At 41.1% G+C, this 21,037-nt stretch overlaps 1 protein-coding gene and 1 long non-coding RNA gene across 2 annotated transcripts; both read left to right on the top strand.

Annotated features, from left to right (window-relative positions):
• Nucleotides 1–732: 732 nt before the first annotated feature.
• On the top strand, nt 733–10,425 carry FNTA (farnesyltransferase, CAAX box, alpha). The gene is made up of 9 exons (XM_062512841.1): nt 733–911; nt 1,628–1,713; nt 2,262–2,376; nt 3,239–3,343; nt 4,015–4,141; nt 4,477–4,625; nt 7,130–7,192; nt 7,692–7,863; nt 9,354–10,425. The coding sequence occupies exons 1-9, from the start codon at nt 748–750 to the stop codon at nt 9,483–9,485; spliced, it is 1,113 nt and encodes a 370-aa protein (XP_062368825.1). The 5' UTR covers nt 733–747; the 3' UTR covers nt 9,486–10,425.
• A 4,749-nt stretch (nt 10,426–15,174) lies between these two features.
• On the top strand, nt 15,175–20,178 carry LOC134056874 (uncharacterized). The gene is made up of 3 exons (XR_009934180.1): nt 15,175–15,429; nt 18,295–18,495; nt 19,746–20,178. It is a non-coding gene; the product is annotated as an uncharacterized LOC134056874 (long non-coding RNA).
• Nucleotides 20,179–21,037: the final 859 nt, after the last annotated feature.

The following is a 21,037-nucleotide window of genomic DNA, read 5'->3' as shown; positions in this document are numbered from 1 at the left end:
CCTCTCCATGGTAATGCATATCAAAATGTCCCAGATTACAAACCCTACACTGGATCAGCTGTTCTCTCTCACCACCGTTCTCAGTTCAGCTACCTTGTCCTGCTGATCATCACCACATCAGGGGATGACAGAATCATTTAGGTTGGAAAAGACGTCCGAGATAATCTCATCCAACCTACAGAACACCATCTTGTCAGCCAGACCGTGGCCCAGTCTACCCTGGGAGTCCATTTCAATGTCTAATCACGTTTTCTGTGAAGAATTTCCTCCTGATGTCCACCCTGAACCTCTCCAGGTGCAGTTTGAGACTGTGTCTCTGGTTGCCTGGGAGAAGAGGCCGATTCCCACATGGCTACAGCCTCCTTTCAGGTAGCTACAGAGCGATACGGTCACCCCTGAGTCTCCTTCCCTCCAGGCTAAACCAACCCCAGCTCTGCTGGGTCGGCTGCCTTCTCCAATTTCACCCACTGGTTAGAAGCGGCTGTTTCAAAACCTTCTCCATTTTCACCTGGAGTAGCCAGATTCCTCTGCCTTGTCCTGTCAGGCCCTGTGAGCCTAAGACGGCGCCACGCGTGTTTTCCCCTCCGCCGTGTGAACTCTCCGTGAGGAATCGCCAGGCCGGACCTTCCCGGCCCGCACGGGACGCGCCGTTCACGCCCTCCGCGCCAGGGGCGGCGCTGTGGAGCCCGGGGCCGCTCCGCCCCCTCCTCGGTGGTGCAGCGGGGCCCCGGAAGCGGCGGCGGAGCGATGGCGGCGGACGGGAGGGCGGCGGACGGGAGGGCGGCGGCGGCGCCGGTGGAGCTGCAGCCGGAGAGGGACGCGGAGGGCGGCGGCAGCGAGCCGGAGGGCGGCTTCGGGCAGCTGCTTGAGGAAGAGGAGGACGGGGAAGATGCCGGCTACGTGCTGTACAGGTACGGCCGCGGCGGCGCGGTCCCCCGGGGCCGGGCCGGACCCTCGCGTCGCGGCTCGTCGCGGGGTTTGGGGCGCGGAGTGGCGGAGCTGGGGCCGAGGGAGTGGGGAGCGTCTGGAAGGGGCAGGGACACCCTTCTCTCAACCGGGTTGCTCAAGGCTTATCCAACATGGCCTTTGACGGTGCCAGAGCTGGTGCGTACACAGCTGCTCTGGGCAAGCTGGTCCACTCTGGTCTCACCACCCGTACAGTCAAAGAATTTCTTCCTAATGTCTAACCTAGATTTCCCCTTTCTCAGTTTGTACCCTTTACTCCTTGTCCCAACATGACAGTTTCTGGTGGAAAATTCCTGTCCAGCGTCCCTGCAGGACCCCTTTCGATACTGGGAGGCAGCTCAGAGGTCTCCACAAAGCCTTCTCTTCTCCAGGTTGAACACCTCCACCTTTCTCAGTTTGTCTTTGTAAGGGTGCTCCGGTCCTCTTCTCAACGTCGTGGCTCTGCTCTGGCCTTCCTCCAACAGTTCCATGTCCTTCTTAGGTTGGGGACACCTTCACCTATTTATATGCTGGTCTGTGTTTCAGACAATAATGTAGCTAAAATGGTAGGGACTGTTCAGAGCAAAGATGTGTTACTGGACACAGGTTTTTGCGTGTCATGGTTTGAGCAGCATTTTGTGCTTTTTAGAAGCATTGAAAACCCAAAAACATGTATTTACAGGGACAGGAAGGAATGGGCTGATATTGAACCTGTTCCTCAAAATGATGGGCCGAATCCTGTTGTTCAGATAATCTACAGTGAAAAATGTAAGTCTTAAATATATTTTGCCCTTAGTTGTTGTTCAAACAAGACTTAATGTTTTGGATAACATTTTCTGGAGTGATACTGTGAAGAAATTAATTTAATTAATTACGTTATGGTGTGTGGTGTTTTAACCAAGCATTTCTGAAGCTGAATCTTCGCTTGAGATGTTAATAGCCAAGCTTCTCCTTTAAAATCCTATGGCTTAATAGGTCATATAGCAGACCGTGTGGTTCATGTCACAAAGGCATTTCCAGCCCACAGGTGGACTGGAAAAAACATGAAGTTCTTGCAGCTGGTGAAGTAGTGTGAATAAGCAGCACAGACCATTTATGATTGTTTTGGCTGTTATTCTGATGATGCATTTCTAACATACTTGTGCAGCTTTGTGGTGTGCTAATATCATGCACAGGTCTCAGCTGAAAATGCTTATCAGATCAATAGGCATCTATCGTTTTACAGAGGTGTATTGAGAGCACAGACAAAACATTCAAAGGATCATTGACCTGACCCCCGATTCAGGCTATTGGCTAAGATGCTATTCTCTGTTTAGTCCGAGATGTCTATGATTACTTCCGGGCTGTTCTGCAGCGGGATGAGAGAAGCGAAAGAGCTTTCAAGTTAACAGCAGATGCCATTGAGTTAAATGCTGCAAACTACACAGTATGGTATGTAGTTATCTTGGGATTATTTCTTTCTAGTGGTTGTTCGACTGCCTACCTTTTAAGTCTTCAAAGTTTTGTTTGTTGAATCAGGGCATGCCTAGTTGAATTTACACAGAGGAGTAGTGTAGTTTTCAGTGAGCTTCCAAAGAAAGCCTTTGTTCAGTATTTCCCATGCCTCATTTTGATTCAGTGATTTTCATTCATTTGGCTCAAAGGATGTGATCAGTCAAGGTCAGGGTTAGCTACAGAAAGGACTTTACTGTTTAAAATTAAGCCACTTAACCTGATAATGTGTCCATAGAGGAATGCTGAAGATGCCCTCAGTTGACTTCAAGAAGAGGCATAAAAACATGATGGCAAATAATTTGTGTATTTACTAAATAGTGCATTTTACAAGATCTGACAGGTTACTGTATTACCTAATATGTAGGTAATAAATAAACGGTGAATTTCGGATATTCAGAGTAGGGCCTTTTAACTCACACATGCTAACAAGTACCTCTTGTACATATTCATTCCACTCATTTCCATAAAGTGAGAAACTTTACATTGTTTCAAGCAAGGGAGTCTTAGTTTCCAGGGCAAAAAACTAATGTTGGTACAGGTTAATTTGAATATGATTGTTACAACCTTAGCTAATGTACTGTTGCAACTAGCCATATTCTAGTTTTCCACTGTTCCATAATTGAATGTCCTTTAACATAACTAGATGTGTGGTTAAGGATTTTGCATTTATTTTAGATTTTTGCACTGTTTTCAGCTCAATGTAATTTACAAGAACTGTGGAAAAAGGTGATTCTGTGTTCTTCTCTGTGAATTTTAGGAAATTCCTTTTGCAGTGTTCAAATGCTTGACTTTTATATAGGCATTTCCGGAGAGTCCTCCTGCAGTCTTTGGGAAAGGATCTGCATGAGGAACTTAAGTACATTACAGCTATCATTGAAGATCAGCCAAAGAACTACCAAGTCTGGTAAAATCATGTTTTCTGTTCTTACTGTTTATGCAGATAATATTTGTTTTGTAAATTGTCCAGTTGCAGTGGACGAGTTAAATGGAGTTGCATCATTTCAAAACTTCTTTCAGATATTTGTTCTAAGCATAGGATTATGACGTGCTAAGCCGGTCTTGTTTTCTTGTTAATTTCCTTTTTTAGACTGCCAGAATAAGTCTGAGAGGTTAAAAAAAATGCTTGTGCAAAGGCAACCAAAAAGACAAATAGAAATTTTATTTTTTTTTATTGTGTTTTGGGGTTTCCCTGCCTGTTGTTTTTTGTTTTTTTTTTCCAAAATGAATGGGAATAGGCAAAAGAGCAGTATTGTTATTGCTAGAGGAATTATGTAGAACTAGAAAACTTTACTCTGCTGAAGGCTTTGACCATGAGTGTAGAAGTATGTTGTTTCAGGTGACCTTTACTTGTCTAAAATGAGATGATTGGCCATTGTGTTATGTGTGGCTAGAATTTTTTATACTATAAATATGAACCATGCATTTCTTAGAGCCAAGTGAAATGTTCTGGTGTGCTTCATTTGAAGTGTTTAATTAGTGAGGTTTTTTTCCTAAGTGGTGCACTTGCTATGAGCAGCTTTCTTATTGACCACACACTCACAAAAAAAATTTAGACTTTGTTCCTCTTGTCATTAGGCATCACAGGCGGGTGCTGGTTGAGTGGTTGCAGGATCCATCCCGAGAGCTTGAGTTCATAGCTGACATTCTTAATCAAGATGCCAAAAATTACCATGCCTGGCAACACAGACAATGGGTTATTCAGGTATTGTATCCACAAAACTCTTGATTCTTTAAATAACCTGCATTTTTAATGGGTGGCAGAGGTTAACAAAAAACTTGCCTTTTAGGAAATTAGTTTGAAAAATTGGATTGTTGTCTACTTATTGTTGTGTGTGTGAATTTAACGATGACCTAATACCATTATGTACCACTGAATAGTGTAGCAAGTTTCTAGTTCACCCGTGCTTATTTTCCTTTGAACTTTCTATTGATTTATTCAAAGAAGGCTCTATCTGATGTTCAGGCAACTTAGAAACAACAATGGGTTTTAAAAAGCAAAAATTTTTGATTGTGATACTCTCTCTTCCCTGTCTGTAGGAGTTCAAATTATGGGACAATGAACTGGACTACGTAGACCAGCTTTTGAGAGAAGATGTGAGAAACAACTCTGTTTGGAACCAACGGCACTTTGTCATTTTCAACACCACTGGCTATGATGACCCGGCAGTCCTAGACAGAGAAGTCCGGTTAGTAATGTTCTTCAGGCTCACATTAAATAGTCTCCATTACATGAAAGAAATGGGATACTTTAACAGTCCCCGTGGGCTTTGTTTCCTGATTTTTACTCAATTCTGGAACTAACACTCATGGTTAGCAGATCAAGTGTTAGACTGAAGCAAGCTCTGCTTACCCTGGGCAAGCTGCTATCATGAGTCTGTTTTCCTGACCTGCTGTTTATTGTGCAAACAAAACTTTGGTGTTTATTGTGAATTAGTTATAGTAGGACAAGCTGCAGAAAATCTGTGACACTGTTGTGCTGTTCATTAGTATTCCACTCCTAGAAAGTTTAAGAAGGGAGGCATTCTTCCGCTCTAGTGTCTGGAGTACCTCCCCCCTTTTCCTTCGTCACTGACCTTAGTGTCTGCAGCATTGTTCCTTTTGCATTGTTCTCACTCTGCTCTTCTCTGGCCACAAATAAAACTGTACAACCACCTTTGTTTTTCTGTCTTAAATATGTTACCAGAGGGGCATTACCATAATTTCTAATAGGCCCAGCCTTGGCCAATGGCACATCCATCTTTGCAGCCACCAGGGACTAGCTCTGATGGACACTGGAAGAAGCTTCTGACAGCTCTTCCCAGAAGCTACCCCTGTAGTTGTCCTCCAACCCCCCTGCTACCAGAAAACAGACCATGCAAACCCAATACAGTAACATGGATATGGATTGTAGGAAAAAGAGTTACCTTTTGTGAGGAATTTGATGCAGCTGGAAAAAGAAAGCTTTCAGGAGTATGTGGTTGGCACAAAGAGCCAACCTCTCACCTGTGAGATGGCTAGTTTTGAGGAAAAAGAGTTTTGTGTTCACTGTTTCTAGGTTGCATGTTTGTAACTGAAGAGAAACTGGGCAAGAGAAGCGTCTTCATGTTGTTTTCACATCTCAGACTGCTGATTAGAGTTGATGGTTATGAGCATATATTTGTCACAAGTGAAGTAAAAATTAAAGTATTGCGATTTTATTATAGTAATTTTTCAGAAGAATGATTGAATCTCTGTATAGGTCCTTTGGTACATTATTCATAAAGGATCCCAGCCCTCGCCCATCTTCCTTGGCTGTCTTTGCAACCTTCTAGAAGTTTTACTTCTCTTCCAGTTTATAGCCTTCCTGTAGATCAGTGAATCTAAAACTTTTCCATGACTTAGACTTGGATATCTTCAACTTTTTCTCTCTAGAGTTTAGATTGTACATCCTCCCTTGATCTTCTTAAGATAATTTGGTACCATCTTAAGAACCAGACTAGCTAAGATTAAGACTTCCCAGATATTATTATAGAACTGCTTGTTGGTTTATAAACTTGGTCTTTGTCATAGTGACTGCAGAATGTTTAAAAAGAGTTACAATTGTGGGTATTTTTGTAGTACTCCTGATATAACTTTTTATCAGTATCTGCAGCCTCTGAAAATCATCAGAATGCCTCGTTATTCTGGGAAAAGCCAGAAGATAAATCTGTTTTGTGTAGATAAAATGTGGCTTTGTGTCTGTATTGGAGCTGCCTTTTGTTGCTTTGCTTTTACAGTAGTTGCCTCATTGCTGCTTTCACAGAAATGCTGCAGAAGGCTGTATGAGCTGAAAACTCAAGCTCTGCCATTCTGTGAGTTCAGTTGAGTGCAGCCTCATGAAAAAAGTTCTGCAAATAGGTACAGAACATACAACTTGCAGTCATATTAAGAGATCTCAATTACTCTGGCTGTTTTCAGTTCCTTGCCATTTCTGAGCATCAAGATACAAGTTTCTCCTTTAGCATACCAGTGATGCCTAGAGAGGCTGCCTGGAACAGAGGCTAGACAGTGTTAAAGGAATAAAGTAAGTATTTATTAAAAGGCCTTCAAAGGATACACCTTGGGCAATGCAATAGCCCAGCTGTGGCTCCACCCAAGATGGATGACCCATCACCAGTTTTCACACTTTTATAAGTTTTGGTCCATTTACATATTTGGGTTAGTTGTCCAATTACAGCTTCAGGTTATGAAGTCCCATCCTCCGTGTTTGCCATCCTTAATTCACTGTTGTTTGTACTTTTTGGGCCAAAAGCTGCAACGGTGTCCTTGGTTCTCAGGCTGGAAAGGGATTGTTTCGTCCAACTAAACTGTGAAGAGAACTTGCTAACACTTTATATGAGGTTTGGAGTTACACACCAATGCAGTACAGAATCTGGAAAATATGAAAGCTAAAACTTATGAGACCAGGAGAGTGTAGTATGTTGTTTCTCAGTGTTTTTGCTAGTAATATTGAGAACTGATTCTGTATTTTATAAAGTCTAGCAAATTGAACACTTAAATCATGGTGTCTGTGTCTTTGAGACTCCTGGTGATTATATTGTGAGCCATTTTTTATCTACCCAGGTGAGATGATCTGCAAAAAGAGTGAAGTATAGGCTAGAGAGATGCATTTGGAAGCTTCTAAGCACATTCAGGTAATTTCTAACTGCATTGTTATTGGTTGTATTCATGACCTATTATCTTTTTCTTGCAGGTACACCCTTGAGATGATCACAGCAGTGCCTCATAATGAGAGTGCTTGGAACTACTTAAAAGGGTGAGGTTTATTTCTCCATGAGGCAAAGAGAATATCTGTGGAAGGTGTCTGATGCCTACTTCTTAATTGAAAAGAACTTGTTGTTTTTTGTTCTAGTGTAGTGTGCTTAAGTAGGCAGGCAAATACTGTCATGAGATGTTATTGTATTCTAATCTAATTTCTTTGTAACTTTTCACTAAGATGGCCCTGTAGTTCTTGTGGAAGAACTACAGGTACTTCTCATGTAAAAACTTGACCTGTAATGTTAGTATGTTAAAATCATAGGTAGGAAATAACGAGCATACTTTCAGTCTAATTTCTGTTCAGCTGGACAAAAACTATACCAGCTTACTACAACATGTGGCTGTACTAGTGCTGCATGGTACTTACTTTCTGACTTAATTGTATTTGTAGCCTGATTTCAAAACTAATCTCCAAGTAAAGGAATCATAACAAAAATGTAATTATTCACACCAGATTTCCCATCATTATGTATCCAGCCTATTAACCTCTCTTTTAGGATTCTACAGGATCGTGGTCTTTCTAAATACCCAAATTTGCTGGAAGAACTGTTGAATTTACAGCCCAGTCACAGTTCACCCTATCTGATTGCCTTTCTTGTGGACATATATGAAGATATGCTAGAAAACCAGTGTGATAACAAGGAAGAAACACTGAACAAGGCATTGGAGGTATGTTCTGAGAGCTTGGTTTTTCTTCTCAGGGACGTTGTCTATTCCAGTCTGATTTTATAACTTGACAAAATAAGATTGATTGTCATAAATAGAACACGTTACTTGTTAATCATGAGAGGTCTGTGAAGACTTTAACACAAAAACCAGACAATCATAAGGATCTCATTAATTTAAATATAAAAAAATAACTTGCCAGCTGTGAACTTACTCTTAAATTTTCTTCACCTGGTAGTGAACGAAGGTCTCTAATACTACCTGCAGAAGAAAGAAGATGTTTGAATAATTGAGTAGTTTTCAATGTTAACTTTGTAGCATTAACTCACTCTCTACCCTGTAGGTTAATTAATTTTTCTTAGAATATCCATGTCCAAACAACCTCAGTTAAGCTCCCTTGGCCCTTCTTAGCTCTTTCTAAGAAGGTTGACATAATCAGCTTGTGGCCAGCAGGCACTGGGGTATCAATAAGAAATGTCAGGCACCACTTCCTACAGAGCATAAATTACTTCTGGCTGTGTTGTGTAGCTCCCAGAGCTTCATACTTGGCTGTTCCTTGGTGCAGTTTGTAGTGCAGTTTTTACAAGAACACTTCACATTCACTGTGGAACTAATTGGAACTTGATGTAATTAGAGCTGCAGTTTTGCCCAGAGTCTTTGTGTTCCAACATTGTTCTTTCCCAGCACTTTTCCATTGTTGTGTTTCTGGACCAGATTGTAAATAAGTGCAGTTGTACCTCCTAGATTCATGTCTCCTTTATGCTATTTCACTGATTTTGACTTCTCTATTTAGGCTTTAAAGCTCTTAATTTCTTAATTCCATTTCACTGAGTAAGGCAATGTCATTGGCATAATAAAAGGGAATTTACTAAAACATTTGTAATGTTCATACTATGTAAAATTTATACAGCTTGTCCTGTAAGTAGTATTGACTTCTACTGTGCTGCTTACCCAAGCAAAAAATTTTAAAATCCCAAATACGTAGAAGTATCTTCATCAACTCTTAATGTGGCATGAGGGAAGATTACTGACTTGCATGGAGAACCTTTTTGGGACAGTCTTCTGAGGAAAAAAACAGAAATGAAAGGTCTCCTGTCAGTCCGTCAAGGGTATTGAAAAGAGAAGGATGATCCTCCAGTGTTTGGAATTAAGCGTTTTACAGCCTGTTGCATGACTAAAAGAGATTCAAGGTTCTCAGGAAGTATACCGTGCTCTACTACAGGGTGCATAAGGGTGGCATGGATGATGAGTGGTAGGCATGGAAATGAGTCAAAGGGAAACTCCTGGGGATTTTTGTGCCAGATTGGTTGGCTACATCTGGGGTTGTCATCAGTTTGCTGTCATTAAACAGTTACAAATGCCATGAATAAAACAAGTGTCACACAGAAACATATTTCTAATACTGTCTGAAATATATGTTGTCTGCATTTTAGAGTTAAGAATTCTGTAAGGTTTTTGCTTTAACACTCCAGTCTCTCATTTTTCTTTCATAGTTGTGTGAAATTCTGGCTAAAGAAAAAGACACCATCCGAAAAGAGTACTGGAGGTACATTGGAAGGTCCCTTAAGAGCAAGCACAGTTCAGGCACTGAACAGAGCAGCACACTGACAGATAAAGAGCAGTAACTGAAGATGGAAGAAAACAGTGTTAAGCTCTCAAGGTGTTCTAAAGCTGTACTAAGTAGGGTTGTTAACAAGTTTGAAGTCCATTTGTAAGTATTGTAATGAAAGGGGAATACAGCCTGCTGTATAGTCCTGAGCTGCTGCTGCTACTGGTGATAGCTCTAGGTGCAGTTAAGAAATGTACTAAGGCTTAATTATTGAAATGTACCAAGTAACGGTTTCAGTTCCTAACTAAAAATACATAAAGCTCTACCTTTTATATTGGCAGTGCTGAATTAACCAGTTAATCAAGGTTGGCCTTGATCTTAACGTGTTTTTCCAACATAAGTTATTCTATCATTCTGTGAAGCACTAAAATAATTTCTCTTGTCCTGGCTTACCCACTTGTGGTTCCTAACACTCTCATCAGGTGCTGCAGTAGTGACTGCAGCTAACTTAGCTATAAGGGGATATAAAGTAACCTAGTTAGTGCAGATCAGCACTGCAGCTGTTGCCTTATGTGGGAGCAGCTGTGTGCCGCTGTCAGCCTATGCTGTTGTATGCAAATAACACCAAGTGTAATTTTATAATAAAAATAGATAACTTAGAGTACTTGTCTGAATTTTTTTAATGTGTTTCTTTTGGTCCTTTTAAGTGCATAGTTTGTTCTTTTCAGATACTAATAGAGATAAAATATCCCCTTGTATAAGTACTGGATTCTGTTTCATTGAAGTGTCTTTTGCACTGGAGTATTCTTATCCAAGAAACTTTCAGTACACGTGATATATTCAGTGGAGCTGTGAATTCTTACCTGCACAGACAGGAAAAAATGGTTTGAGTATCCTGGGGGATGTGTATACCTGCACCAGAAAAATGCATCTGTCCTGTTTACAGTAAATGGCTATTGTAAACTGTATTCTTATGGAGTGCTTGCCTGATATGAAATATTTTACTGGAAACGATCATAGAGGGAACAAACAAATGCTGGTGTTTATTCCATAATATGCAGTCTTTCTGACACTAAACATTAAAAGGTGTTACTGTGATTAAACAATAGTGGAAATTATTTTTAAACACTTGAAATTCTTTAATTTGATGCATTCTTGAAATTTAAAACAACTCACAAGGAGTGGAATTGATATATGAAAGCTATGTAATTTTTACATGGATTTCAAACTTTTGGAGATTGGTTAACTAGGGGGGGTTCTTTTATTTTTTTTTTAGCATATTTGAGGGATTTTTACCACATTTTAAACTCCAGTACAAAGCAAGAAGTGTGTTTCTACCCCTATGAGTTTTTCCTAATTGAAGGTACTAAATATGGAGTACTGAACAACCAGAGTGTTCAAGGTCTTCAGGACAAAGTAATGTATCTGCCACTATCAGTCAAGAAAACTCAGAAAGAGGAAACAGTCAAATGTAATCCTTAAACAACATCAGTGAAGAGGGAATAGACTTTTTCCTCTGCATATGGTGTTAATAAGTTCCTGTATCTGTCACAAAATTCAGAGGACACGTGGAATAAAGCAGAGTATCCTTTCCAGCATAAATTTCAGCAATAAGTCATCACAAGGTAAGACTGATGAAGAGTGTCCACAGGGACAGTGTATTTTGGGATGTAATCTCAGTCACTTGTGGGCTGAGGCAAGAGCTTAGATTTAGCCATATAGACTTCTAGTGGCAAGAATGGGTAGGATTCCTCTGACAAAACCTTTTTTGGGGATATGATCAATTTATAGCCTTCTCAGTCTTGAAAATTATGTCTAGAAAGAATAAGTAAGATTCTAATGAAATTGGTAGGTTTTATACTGGTTATGCAACCATAGTGGCACATAAAAAGATAATACCACATCTGAGCTCCATTTACCAATAAATAATCAGATACATATTCTTAATGGAAAAAATACCCTCTCTTATGTAGAACAAACATGTAACTGACCAAATCATGTAAATCCTAAGAAAAAAATGTGCTGGACTCTGGAGTTCTGCTTAAACAACAGGAACAAAAAAAAATCCATTCTGTTGTAACAGAAGTGTTCCTTCTTTCAAATGTTTATATTTACTGTCATTTGGATTGCAAGGAAACTTTCAAATTCTCTTGCAAAGGCACCTTGGTTTTGTTCTGGGGAATTATATACAAAAATGCTGAGTTGTCAGAGCTGGAAAAATGATAACTGCCCAGCCAGGTTGCAAGTGCAGCTAGCAAACTCTGAGACAATGTTTCTGGTGGGAGAAGGAGCTTGGCAAAATGTATGACCTGTAGAGAGAAGGGTCTTAGAGTAGGAAGTTAGTGATGACTTTACCTGTAGGCATTGGTACTGAATACCTTTGACCAGGGCAAACATCACAGTTGTTTGTCCCAATAGGTTCATCTGTACAAGAAAATTTACTGTTGTTATTATTGTGTGTAATGATGTGTCTCTTGTGTGCAATTTTATTACTAAAGAGCTGTGCCTAAATGGAAAACTACTGATAAAACTCTATTGTAAATCAGTGTAACTGGAACATTCAGTGGAGTATGGAGAATTAGTAAAGTGTAAAATCATATACTATGCTTTATTTCATCAGAGGCTTATATTTCCTGGTGTAACTCTGTTTTACTAATCCATTTTTGACTTCCATCTCTTTGTCTTTGCAACTTAGCTGACAAAACATGTTCAAGTCCTTCCTAATCTATTCAGTATAAAACCACATCTGCTAGCACAAACTGCTTCTATCAGACGCTGTCTGGTTGTGCTGAGGCAAATTAGGAGTGTGCCTTTCAGCTGCACCTTCTGTAGGAGCCAAACTGTCCAGTAAGGAAGCAGGGAGGTTTCTAATCACTCCCTCCACATGAAACACTTCCATCAAAGTGCTAGCTGCCAATTCATGCAGTGCTATGATGATGAGGGACTTACAGAGAGATGGGACACCCAAAACTAAGGGTACACACGCTTATTTTGGTTTATCTAAGTATGTGCCATGATGAGCTGCTAGAGGCTTCACCAAATTTTGCTAAAAACCACACCTCAGGATGCCTTGATGCCTACCTACATCATCTGTCTAATGAAACTGCTTGGGGTTAGGACTGTGGTCCGTGAGGTGCATCACCATCACTGTCTCTGAAGACACACTGAAAACCTACGTAAGATTTCAGCCTTGCTGGATTCGAATCGTTGCTGTATCCTGCTGCTGCTGCTGCTGCTGCTGTCGCCCAGCCGAGAAGGTGGACACCGGCCACTAGATGACACTGTGACACGCACTCCCAACCCATCGACGCCGCGGATGTGCAGGAACAGCAGCGCCCTCACCTCCTCCTCGGTGCGACATCACTCTTTCGCACCTGCTAATTAAACACGGAAGGGCAGCTGCTTGGTAATTCAATACATATCGCCTCACAAGCATCAAGCACAGGTATTCTGGGAGGGGCTAACTGATCATCTTCGTGTTGGTGTTAACTGGAGAGCAATTTCTCTTTAACAGAAATGATGTCTCCTCTCGACTGGACGCCTTTTACAGATTTGGACTCTGTTTAGTCCTGGTGTTCTAAAAATAATGCCGTGACTAAACCCCTCTGCTCAAAACTTGGGGTTTGTGGCCCGTTTACATCTTTTGGAGCTGTGCCTCCAATCAGAAAAGGCGCATATGCTATACTCGCATGCTGGAAACTCACGATGCTTGTTACGATAAATTTTCTCTGGTCCCTCTCTAATGAGATGCAGGCCATTGCTGGTTGTTTCTGGGAGTACAGATTGAAGGACAAGATGACCTGCTCCTGCTTCTTGGAACTCAGGGGAGGACTTCAGCCAAACTGGGGAAGTCAAGCATGCTGTTGCAGTTCTGAAAGCAGTTTCATTGCTTTCTGGTAAGCAGGACTGAAAACTTTGCTAAAGAAGGTCAAAGAAAGACTTCTCTTTTGCATGCACTGGTTTGTCAAAACTGAGTTTTGTGGGTGGTCACCACAGTGCAGGGATTTTAAGTGAATGAAGAGATGCCTGTGGCACTTCAGCCAAGCCGGCTTGAGCACTCAGAGTGACTCAGGTGCAGCCGCTTACCCTGTGTGTATGCATTGAGCTCCCTGGACATGCTACCATTACTCTCTACCACGGGCATGCTCTGGTACCTCTGTCCACACCTGAAAGAGTTGGATGACAGGTGTAATGCTGCTGTCACAGTGCTGCTCATGAGCAGTGATTTTGCGACTGCAGAAGACCTCTTGCTGTATTTGGACTTCTTATTCTTTTGGGTTTGGGTTGCCTTGGGTAGGTCTGTTTGGTTATTTACTTCATTGGTTTTCTGATGTGCCCTGACTGTTGTCCAAGTCATCTCTCCAACAGATGCAAAACCAGATGAGTAACTGCTTGTGCTGCTACAAAGAAGCTTCAGATGGAGGAAAAGGAAAAAAATCAACTGTGTTTGTATCCTTGATGTACATTCCCTCTGCTCCCTCTTCTGCCAAAGCCTGCTTACCAGGATAAGAAGGTGGCAGGTAGATAACCTTCTTTTCTTTCCAGGTGCTTGCACACATCTGCCCCTGCTCTCACTTGCAGACACACAATGAATATGAGATTTATTCCCAGTTTTACTGAAGAACAGTGAGACCACACTATCCCTTTATACAATAGCATATGGTATTCACTGGCTTTGCTGGCTGCCTCTTGCACTAACAGTTTTTCTAACGCAAAATGAGTCCAAGTTACTATTTGCAGCTACCTACAGAGCAGGTGTGGGGGGTTCCTGAGCACTGTTTCAGCACTCTGATACCAGTTGAGTGGTACTGCCAGTCATCTTGCTAATTTGTTTAAGGTCTGACCTGCATTAAGCTGAAGGCCAAACTAAAAGTGAGAGAGGGCTGAGTATTTATATGAATTTTTGAATATATTTTCTGAAAACCAGAAACACCTGGTTTTAGAAATACATTTTCAAATTATCAATTTTCAAATGATTCCTTAACTGAAAAATTTAAAACTTGTAAAGTGAGAATACAAAACTGCTTGGCTTCTGACATTCAGAGGGAAAATATGTGAGGAGATATGCCTTAGGCAAGACCTAGTTTACTGCTAGAAGGCATGTCTGGATAAAATCCCAAAAGCTGGATGAGATCTGTTTGTCATTTAGCAGTGCCCCAAACATAACTAAGTTGCATTTGGAGCTCAAATTTTCTCTAGTTTCATTGCATGAGGAAGGGGAAAATGAGGGATGACTGGGAAAGGGCAAGCCAAAATCACCAGTTGTGTATCACTAACAACAGCTAAGAATATTACAGCAAATTATTTCAGTATAGGTGCCTGCTGCAAAACCGGACAGAGCCACCTGGCACACACAGCAATTTAGTGCATTTCAAGTAAGACCAGTCTTTTCCCTCCAGGTTAACTGTATTGACTTTCTCATTTCTTTTTTTAAGTGCTAATACTGTGTCAGCTACATGCTTGTCTGAGCCATGCAGGCTAAAATTTCTAGGGAGAGAAGAAGAAGAGAAGAAGAGAGCTATGAGATATAATCCATTTTACTGTGGGATTGCTACTCAGCAGCCATGGCCAAGACAAGACCCACGTAAACCGCGATTTTATATCCCACAATGTCAACTTTCAGCTGTCACTTTATAGTACAGACTTTTTGCAGCACAAATTACATGTCCTCATGTGTTTGAAAACTTCTGGTGTACACAGAGGTGCCCCTTATTCCAACAAGTGCTGGTAGTCTCTTTGACACTGTGGGAATTTCAATCTGCTTTCCATTCCTCAGCACTGTGCCTACAAAGAAGAACACAAGCAGTGCAGACAAAAGCTTCCCCAGGCATTGCCATGCTGCACTTAATATGGGTAGTCCTGGAGTTGATGAGATTTTGCAATGAAAAAATTCGTTGTTCTCATGGAAAATGAGCCAGCCATGAAGACCCCTTGCAACCTCCTCGAGCCTGAGACCAGTTTTGGAGATTGGCATTTTATCGCCTCATCACAGCATCTCACACATCACGTGATTCCAGCAGGTGAGTGGAGAAGTCTAGGCTGAAGGCACCAATCTTGAATTATACTGAAATAGAGGCATAGAGATCCAAAGATTAACCAAGTTTGGCAAAGAGTAGCTTGTCCCCTGTATGTCAGGATCCAGTGCTTATAAAAACAGGCACAGAGCTGCACACAAAAAAGGTCAAATAGAATCACTCAATGAATTGAATTCCCTTTTGTTCTGATTTGAAAGACAGGTATTTGCTAAGAAAGGCAGAAGTTCCTTTTTGGAATGGAGAGTGCAAACCCCCCTCCCTACAAATTATAATTTTGGAATTAAGGGAGATCTCAGGGAAAGATATGGGGATAGGAATAACAGTTCTTTACTAGTATAACTAACAAGACAAAAAAGAACAACAACAGCTATGAAATTACCCATAAACAGAACAGTAACTCAGTCCCAGTGTTTTTTGGCTGCAGGCACCTTTTCCCTGAGCTGCAGTTCCCGGTGCTGGGGGCGGGCGGCTCCCGCAGAGCTGCAGGAGGGCTGGGGGTGATGGCAGAGCTGTCCCAGGGGGAGAGAGAGATGGAGAGAGAGCCCTCCGCTCACGGTGTGGGTCCTGGTGCTCAGCAGAGTGCTGGATGGTGGCAGGTTACAGTGAGAAGGGAGCAGGGCAGGGTCTGACAGCAGTGAGGATGGCTCCCAGTGCTGGGATGGCAGGGATGGGGCTGTGGCGGCGATCGTCCTTCTCATCCAAACTCTGCGGGGAAATGGGCTGAGCCAGAGCCTTCTGTCTGCTCTTCTGGATGTTTGGATATTGAGGGGTTTCCCTCTTCCCTCTGCCTCTAGGGCCTAGTCAACAAGTTTCTTAGTATGGCAAGGGGAAAATTCCACATAGAGAAAAGGGAAAAAAACAATTCCCAACACCTTTGAATAAGGAAATTCCTTACAAATAACTGCAGGTGTTGATTTGAAAGAGAGGAGGGATAGAAAGAGAAGAAAAGGGCTGAAAAGAAACAGAGGGTAATGAAAACTAAGCTCATAGCCTGAACCAGTATTGCAACATGACTGAGGAATACATGCAAAAAACACATCTGGGCAGCAGAGGAGTTTTTACAGTGATATGAGCAGATAATGTTTTAATTGCTTCCTCCTGTTCACAGAAAAAAAAGCTTTGTAAGTACAGAGGATACATCCCTGATATCTCCTCCTTGCAGGAACAGTGCTTGGGACATTGTGTTTCTGATTCATTCACACAGACTGGAGTCAAAATGGCAACAGTTGTGGTTATCAAGTACAGGATTATTGTTTCATTCAGCACTAACCTCCAAAGGAATGGAAAAAATAATTCCAAGAAAGGACAAATTTTTTTCTTCTTTGTCCTCTTCTACAGAGAACAGAGCTCAAATCTGCAGAATTTTTGAAAGCCATTTCTATTTCCTAGTGTGCTGTGACTTTAGGTGCTGTAAGAACAGGGTGCCTACTGGAACCATGCCATTACAAGGATATGTGGTCAGTTTGGAGAATTTTTGTAAGAGGACAGAATGATGATTTTTCAGTGTTTGTTTAGGCTCAAATTCTTCATAAAAGTTTGGTTAGAGAAATCAAAGAGAAGGAGTTAGCTGGGGCACTTTAAACTTTATATCAACATCTGGTATCTTAACCAGCATCAAAAACTCACAGCTGAGAAGATGAAAGCTCTCAGTAGTGAAGGACTGATCTGAGGTAACCCCTGAATGCAGAGTCCAAAATGGAGGAGATAAACAAGGCAATTCCTCATTTTGATGAAGTCCAGACACACTTGCTTATAGAAGGAAAAGAGCCGGAGTATATTGGAATTCTGTGCAGTGCCTGCTCACACATATCGGGCTGTGTACAAGTACCCATCAGCTTAACCTTTTAAGACCACCTGTCTGACTCACAAAAAGATTATAGAATCATGCAAAATCTGTTACAGAGGGCTTGAGAGTGACAGTGATTTCAGGGTATGTGCAGAGTGAATATGGGGATGCCAAGCATGCTATGATGATTTTTTGCCTTTTATATGCCTTTAATATACCTTTCATGTATCCTCAGTGCTCTTAACATGCATACTTGAGATTCCTTAAATCTGATAACTTAACATAGCCCCAGTATTCCGTTAGGCCAGAAAACCAAACATCCCAGAAGCCTTGCAACTGTAGGCCAGAAAGCCCTACGTTATCTTGAGAAACCAAGGTCCTTTTTAAAATACATCCTGGAAACTAGGATTAAGCCCAACCAGGGAGGGATTCTTCAGGATAGGATAGTATCCCACTATTCATTCAAGCCTCTCATTAGGGATCTTTATTAGATATGCTAATTTGTAAAGTCTATAAAATTGTATATACAATCTATTGGGAGTGTACATTTCAGCATGCTCCATCTTGGTGAAGAGTTGTACCATAAAAATCCTTATTAAATACCAAGATAAAAACCCTTTATCCCTTAACTGTGTATGGCTCTCAATTTTAAGACCAGAAAAAAGGCATCACCACAGCTCAGGAATGAAGACAGATGTGACATTTACTCCTGGACTGTGTGTCTGAAAAAATGAAACAGCTTTTGCAACTGCTGGCTGCCAGTGAAGTATGGACATAGCAGCATAGCATTTCCATTGCACATCCTAGTGGTGTCCAGCATTTAAAATTACTGTTTCTAATAAAACTTTAAACTGACTATGAACATTTTATAGTATATTTAGTTGTGCTTAGCACAGCACAGCTCTAAGGCCAAATGAAGCTTTCATGTGAGGAGAAAGATCTGCTAAAAATTCAAGTCCACTCTCATCTAGTGAGATGCTTGTATTCCATTGCAAAAGTTCCAAATGGGACTCACTAAGCAAAGACATCTAATGTTCCTGATTCCTACAATTTCACCTGTGCAGTTTCTCAGTGCTTTGGACACTTCAAGATGGATTGTGAGACACCATAATCAGTCCTGGGAACATGAAAGAATTTGGTTCAGAAGTATTTATGTAGAAATACCATTTCCTGGAATCCAGCCATTGGAATCCCAAGGTCCTTGTGTTTTCTGGTCCATTATCATGGCAAACCAGGCATCCTTGACACAGAAAGTAAAACAGAAGGTAAGAAGAAGTTTAAGTTACTTTGCATCTTTCCTCATAAATTAGAAAGCAGCAAGAATTTTTCCATGTTTGATTTTAAAAGCTTTAATTATATATCATGCTGAACACAGCCAGTAAGCAACTCTGCATCATGCTGAACCACTACTGAGCAAAAGGAGGCATTAAAACAGCAGAAAAGAAAGTGTAATGTAAGACCCTGATGTGTACGAATTCAATACTTGAGTGTGTATGCATCATCAGTTCCATATGTGTCTAGTGATGAGTAAGCAACTGATATATGTGAGTTTTGTACCACTGTAGTGTTTTAGTTCCAAGTGTGAGCCTGAACCACCAAACCTGCAAGGAGCTACTGTGGCACGTAGAGGGTTGCTGAGCCTTGGTAATGACATGTTCAAGAAAAGTAAAGCATTCCTCAAATGGATGAAGCCTGTTAGGAATAGCACTGAAACAAGTTAAAAACAAAGTATCACTGGGCTTTCAGCAGTTTACAAAAGAGTGAAAAATTCTGACGACATTAATGACAATTAAGTGTCTCCTAATGTAACAGATTTAACACTCAGGAGTTCTGCTTTAGGACGTTGCTGTTCAATTCAAAGTTCAGTGAGCAGTGTTCAGTGTTCAGATTTCCCCTGGTCTGTTCCAGACACTCTTTTTACAATGACAGAGAAAGGAACTGCATGAGGCCACACAACCATGGCTTCCCTATCTCAGAGAATTTTATGACTTTCAGGCAAAAAAAATATTATTATTATATGTTGGGAAAATTCATCAGTTTTTCTGTTTATCACTGTGGTTTATCCAATGGCCTAATTAGCTGTGAGAACTGGGTCTCTAATCCCTTGTCTGGCTCTGACCTTGAATGACTTTGGGTATGAAAATTTTTATTTTTCAGCTTGTCTTTATCCATCGGGAAGATACTAATTGTATTTTTTTCCTCATGGCTTTAAAGGAAGTATCACCTATTAATTCCTCTGGTGTATGGGAGAGAAAGACAAAGAAAGCCAGTTATAGTAAGCTCCTTCCTTAGAGAAAGAAAGATTCATCCACACCAAAACTTCATAAACCTAACTAAAATCTTTTTCTTATTCTGCCTGTGGAAGAACAGCATGTGAGTGTGAGAAATAGTATTGTTCAAAACCAGGGCAGTATAGGTTATTAATTATCAAGACAATGCTAAGAAAATAGTATTTTCTACTGATGACCATGACCTTGTAAAGGACATTCAAATTTTGTTATGTACCTCTTTGCAGATACAGACAGAACTGCCACATCCTAATCACTGAGAGACTGGTCATCTTATATTTGCAGTATTTGCTATATTTGCAGAGAAGACAATCAACAAAATTCCCACTGAAGGATATAATGCAGGTGTTTTTTTACATACTGCTGCAGATGCAGGCATATTCTAACATAATTCCAAAAGTACCAAGGCTTTTATCTATACTGTGTCCATTGGTATAGATACAGGCCTTAAGCCAAGAATCAGGAAATAATATCAGGATTACAGTTTTAATTTTGGACTTCAAGCCTACAAAGATGGAGAAGACGCCATAGAAGAGGCACCACGTGCACTTAAGGGATATCCGTCTGAATAACACTTAATAGAGGAAAGTTTATTGAACTAAAGATTATTAGATCAAGACTTTCATGATTAAGCACAGAATCTTCCAGGTCCCACTGAAAATACCTGCCATGCAGTCTGTATTTTATCAGATGCATGGGGAGAAGCTCCTGTGGGAGGTCACTCTTGTGTAACAGGATAAAACCTAGCACGACCAAAACAGCATCATAGTGCTCAGTGAGGAAAGTTATCTTCAGCAAGAGCCACAGCCTCCCACAGAAATGAAATATCTCTAGCCAGGTGAGTTACTAGCTTGGAAGCTAGCTTGCTTTTCTAGGGACTGAAAGGAAGCAACTGGTGGTCTGTATTCTGCATCTGGGTGAAAACAATTGCCATTTGCATTTAAAATTGTTGGTGACAAAATAAAGTAGTAAAACATCTTATTCACTGCTCCAGTCTGTGCACTGTTGCTGTGAAATGCTGGCAGCTTTGACACCAGAACTAGACCGATGACAAACACTCCGAGACATGCTTTCATACTTTGGTAGTATTATGGCAGCTGCAAGGTGCTCTTCAGGTTATTTTCATCTGTGGTATACTTCTTAGAAACTTTAACTGTCCACCTGCTTTCACAAGCAGTGGAGTCATTGGCTCCCATCAAAATGGTCCTCAAAATTATCTCCATTTTCCCCTAAAGCTTGTCCAATTCACAGGTATTGCTTGCTGCTGCTGAAAATGCCCACAACCCACTGAAATTTTAGACTTTTAGATCCAGGTTATGTTCTCAGTAGGCACTGTTTATGAAACTGCATGTCGGTAAAGGAAAGCTGGAAGTCATGTGGTCAGGAACCAGGAACACCTTTGTACCAGGAACAAAGAGTGCACATGCATGTGAGGTGTCAAGAAGAGGCTGTATAATGCAATTGGCATGGGAGTGACATGGTGCCGGGAAAGAGGTTGGGACTTAGTCCTTTGAACACC

This window comes from Cinclus cinclus, chromosome Z (genome assembly GCF_963662255.1).
Source record: "Cinclus cinclus chromosome Z, bCinCin1.1, whole genome shotgun sequence".
Classification (NCBI taxonomy): domain Eukaryota; kingdom Metazoa; phylum Chordata; class Aves; order Passeriformes; family Cinclidae; genus Cinclus; species Cinclus cinclus.
This window is presented reverse-complemented; position numbering and strand designations above follow the sequence as displayed.

Bases quoted from the DNA above. Each gene is read 5' to 3' on its own strand.
- FNTA (XM_062512841.1), top strand. From the start codon at position 748: ATGGCGGCGGACGGGAGGGCGGCGGACGGGAGGGCGGCGGCGGCGCCG. The intron at 3,344-4,014 runs GTAAAATCATGT...TCTTGTCATTAG, and splicing joins CCAAAGAACTACCAAGTCTG to GCATCACAGGCGGGTGCTGG. The intron at 7,193-7,691 runs GTGAGGTTTATT...CCTCTCTTTTAG, and splicing joins GCTTGGAACTACTTAAAAGG to GATTCTACAGGATCGTGGTC.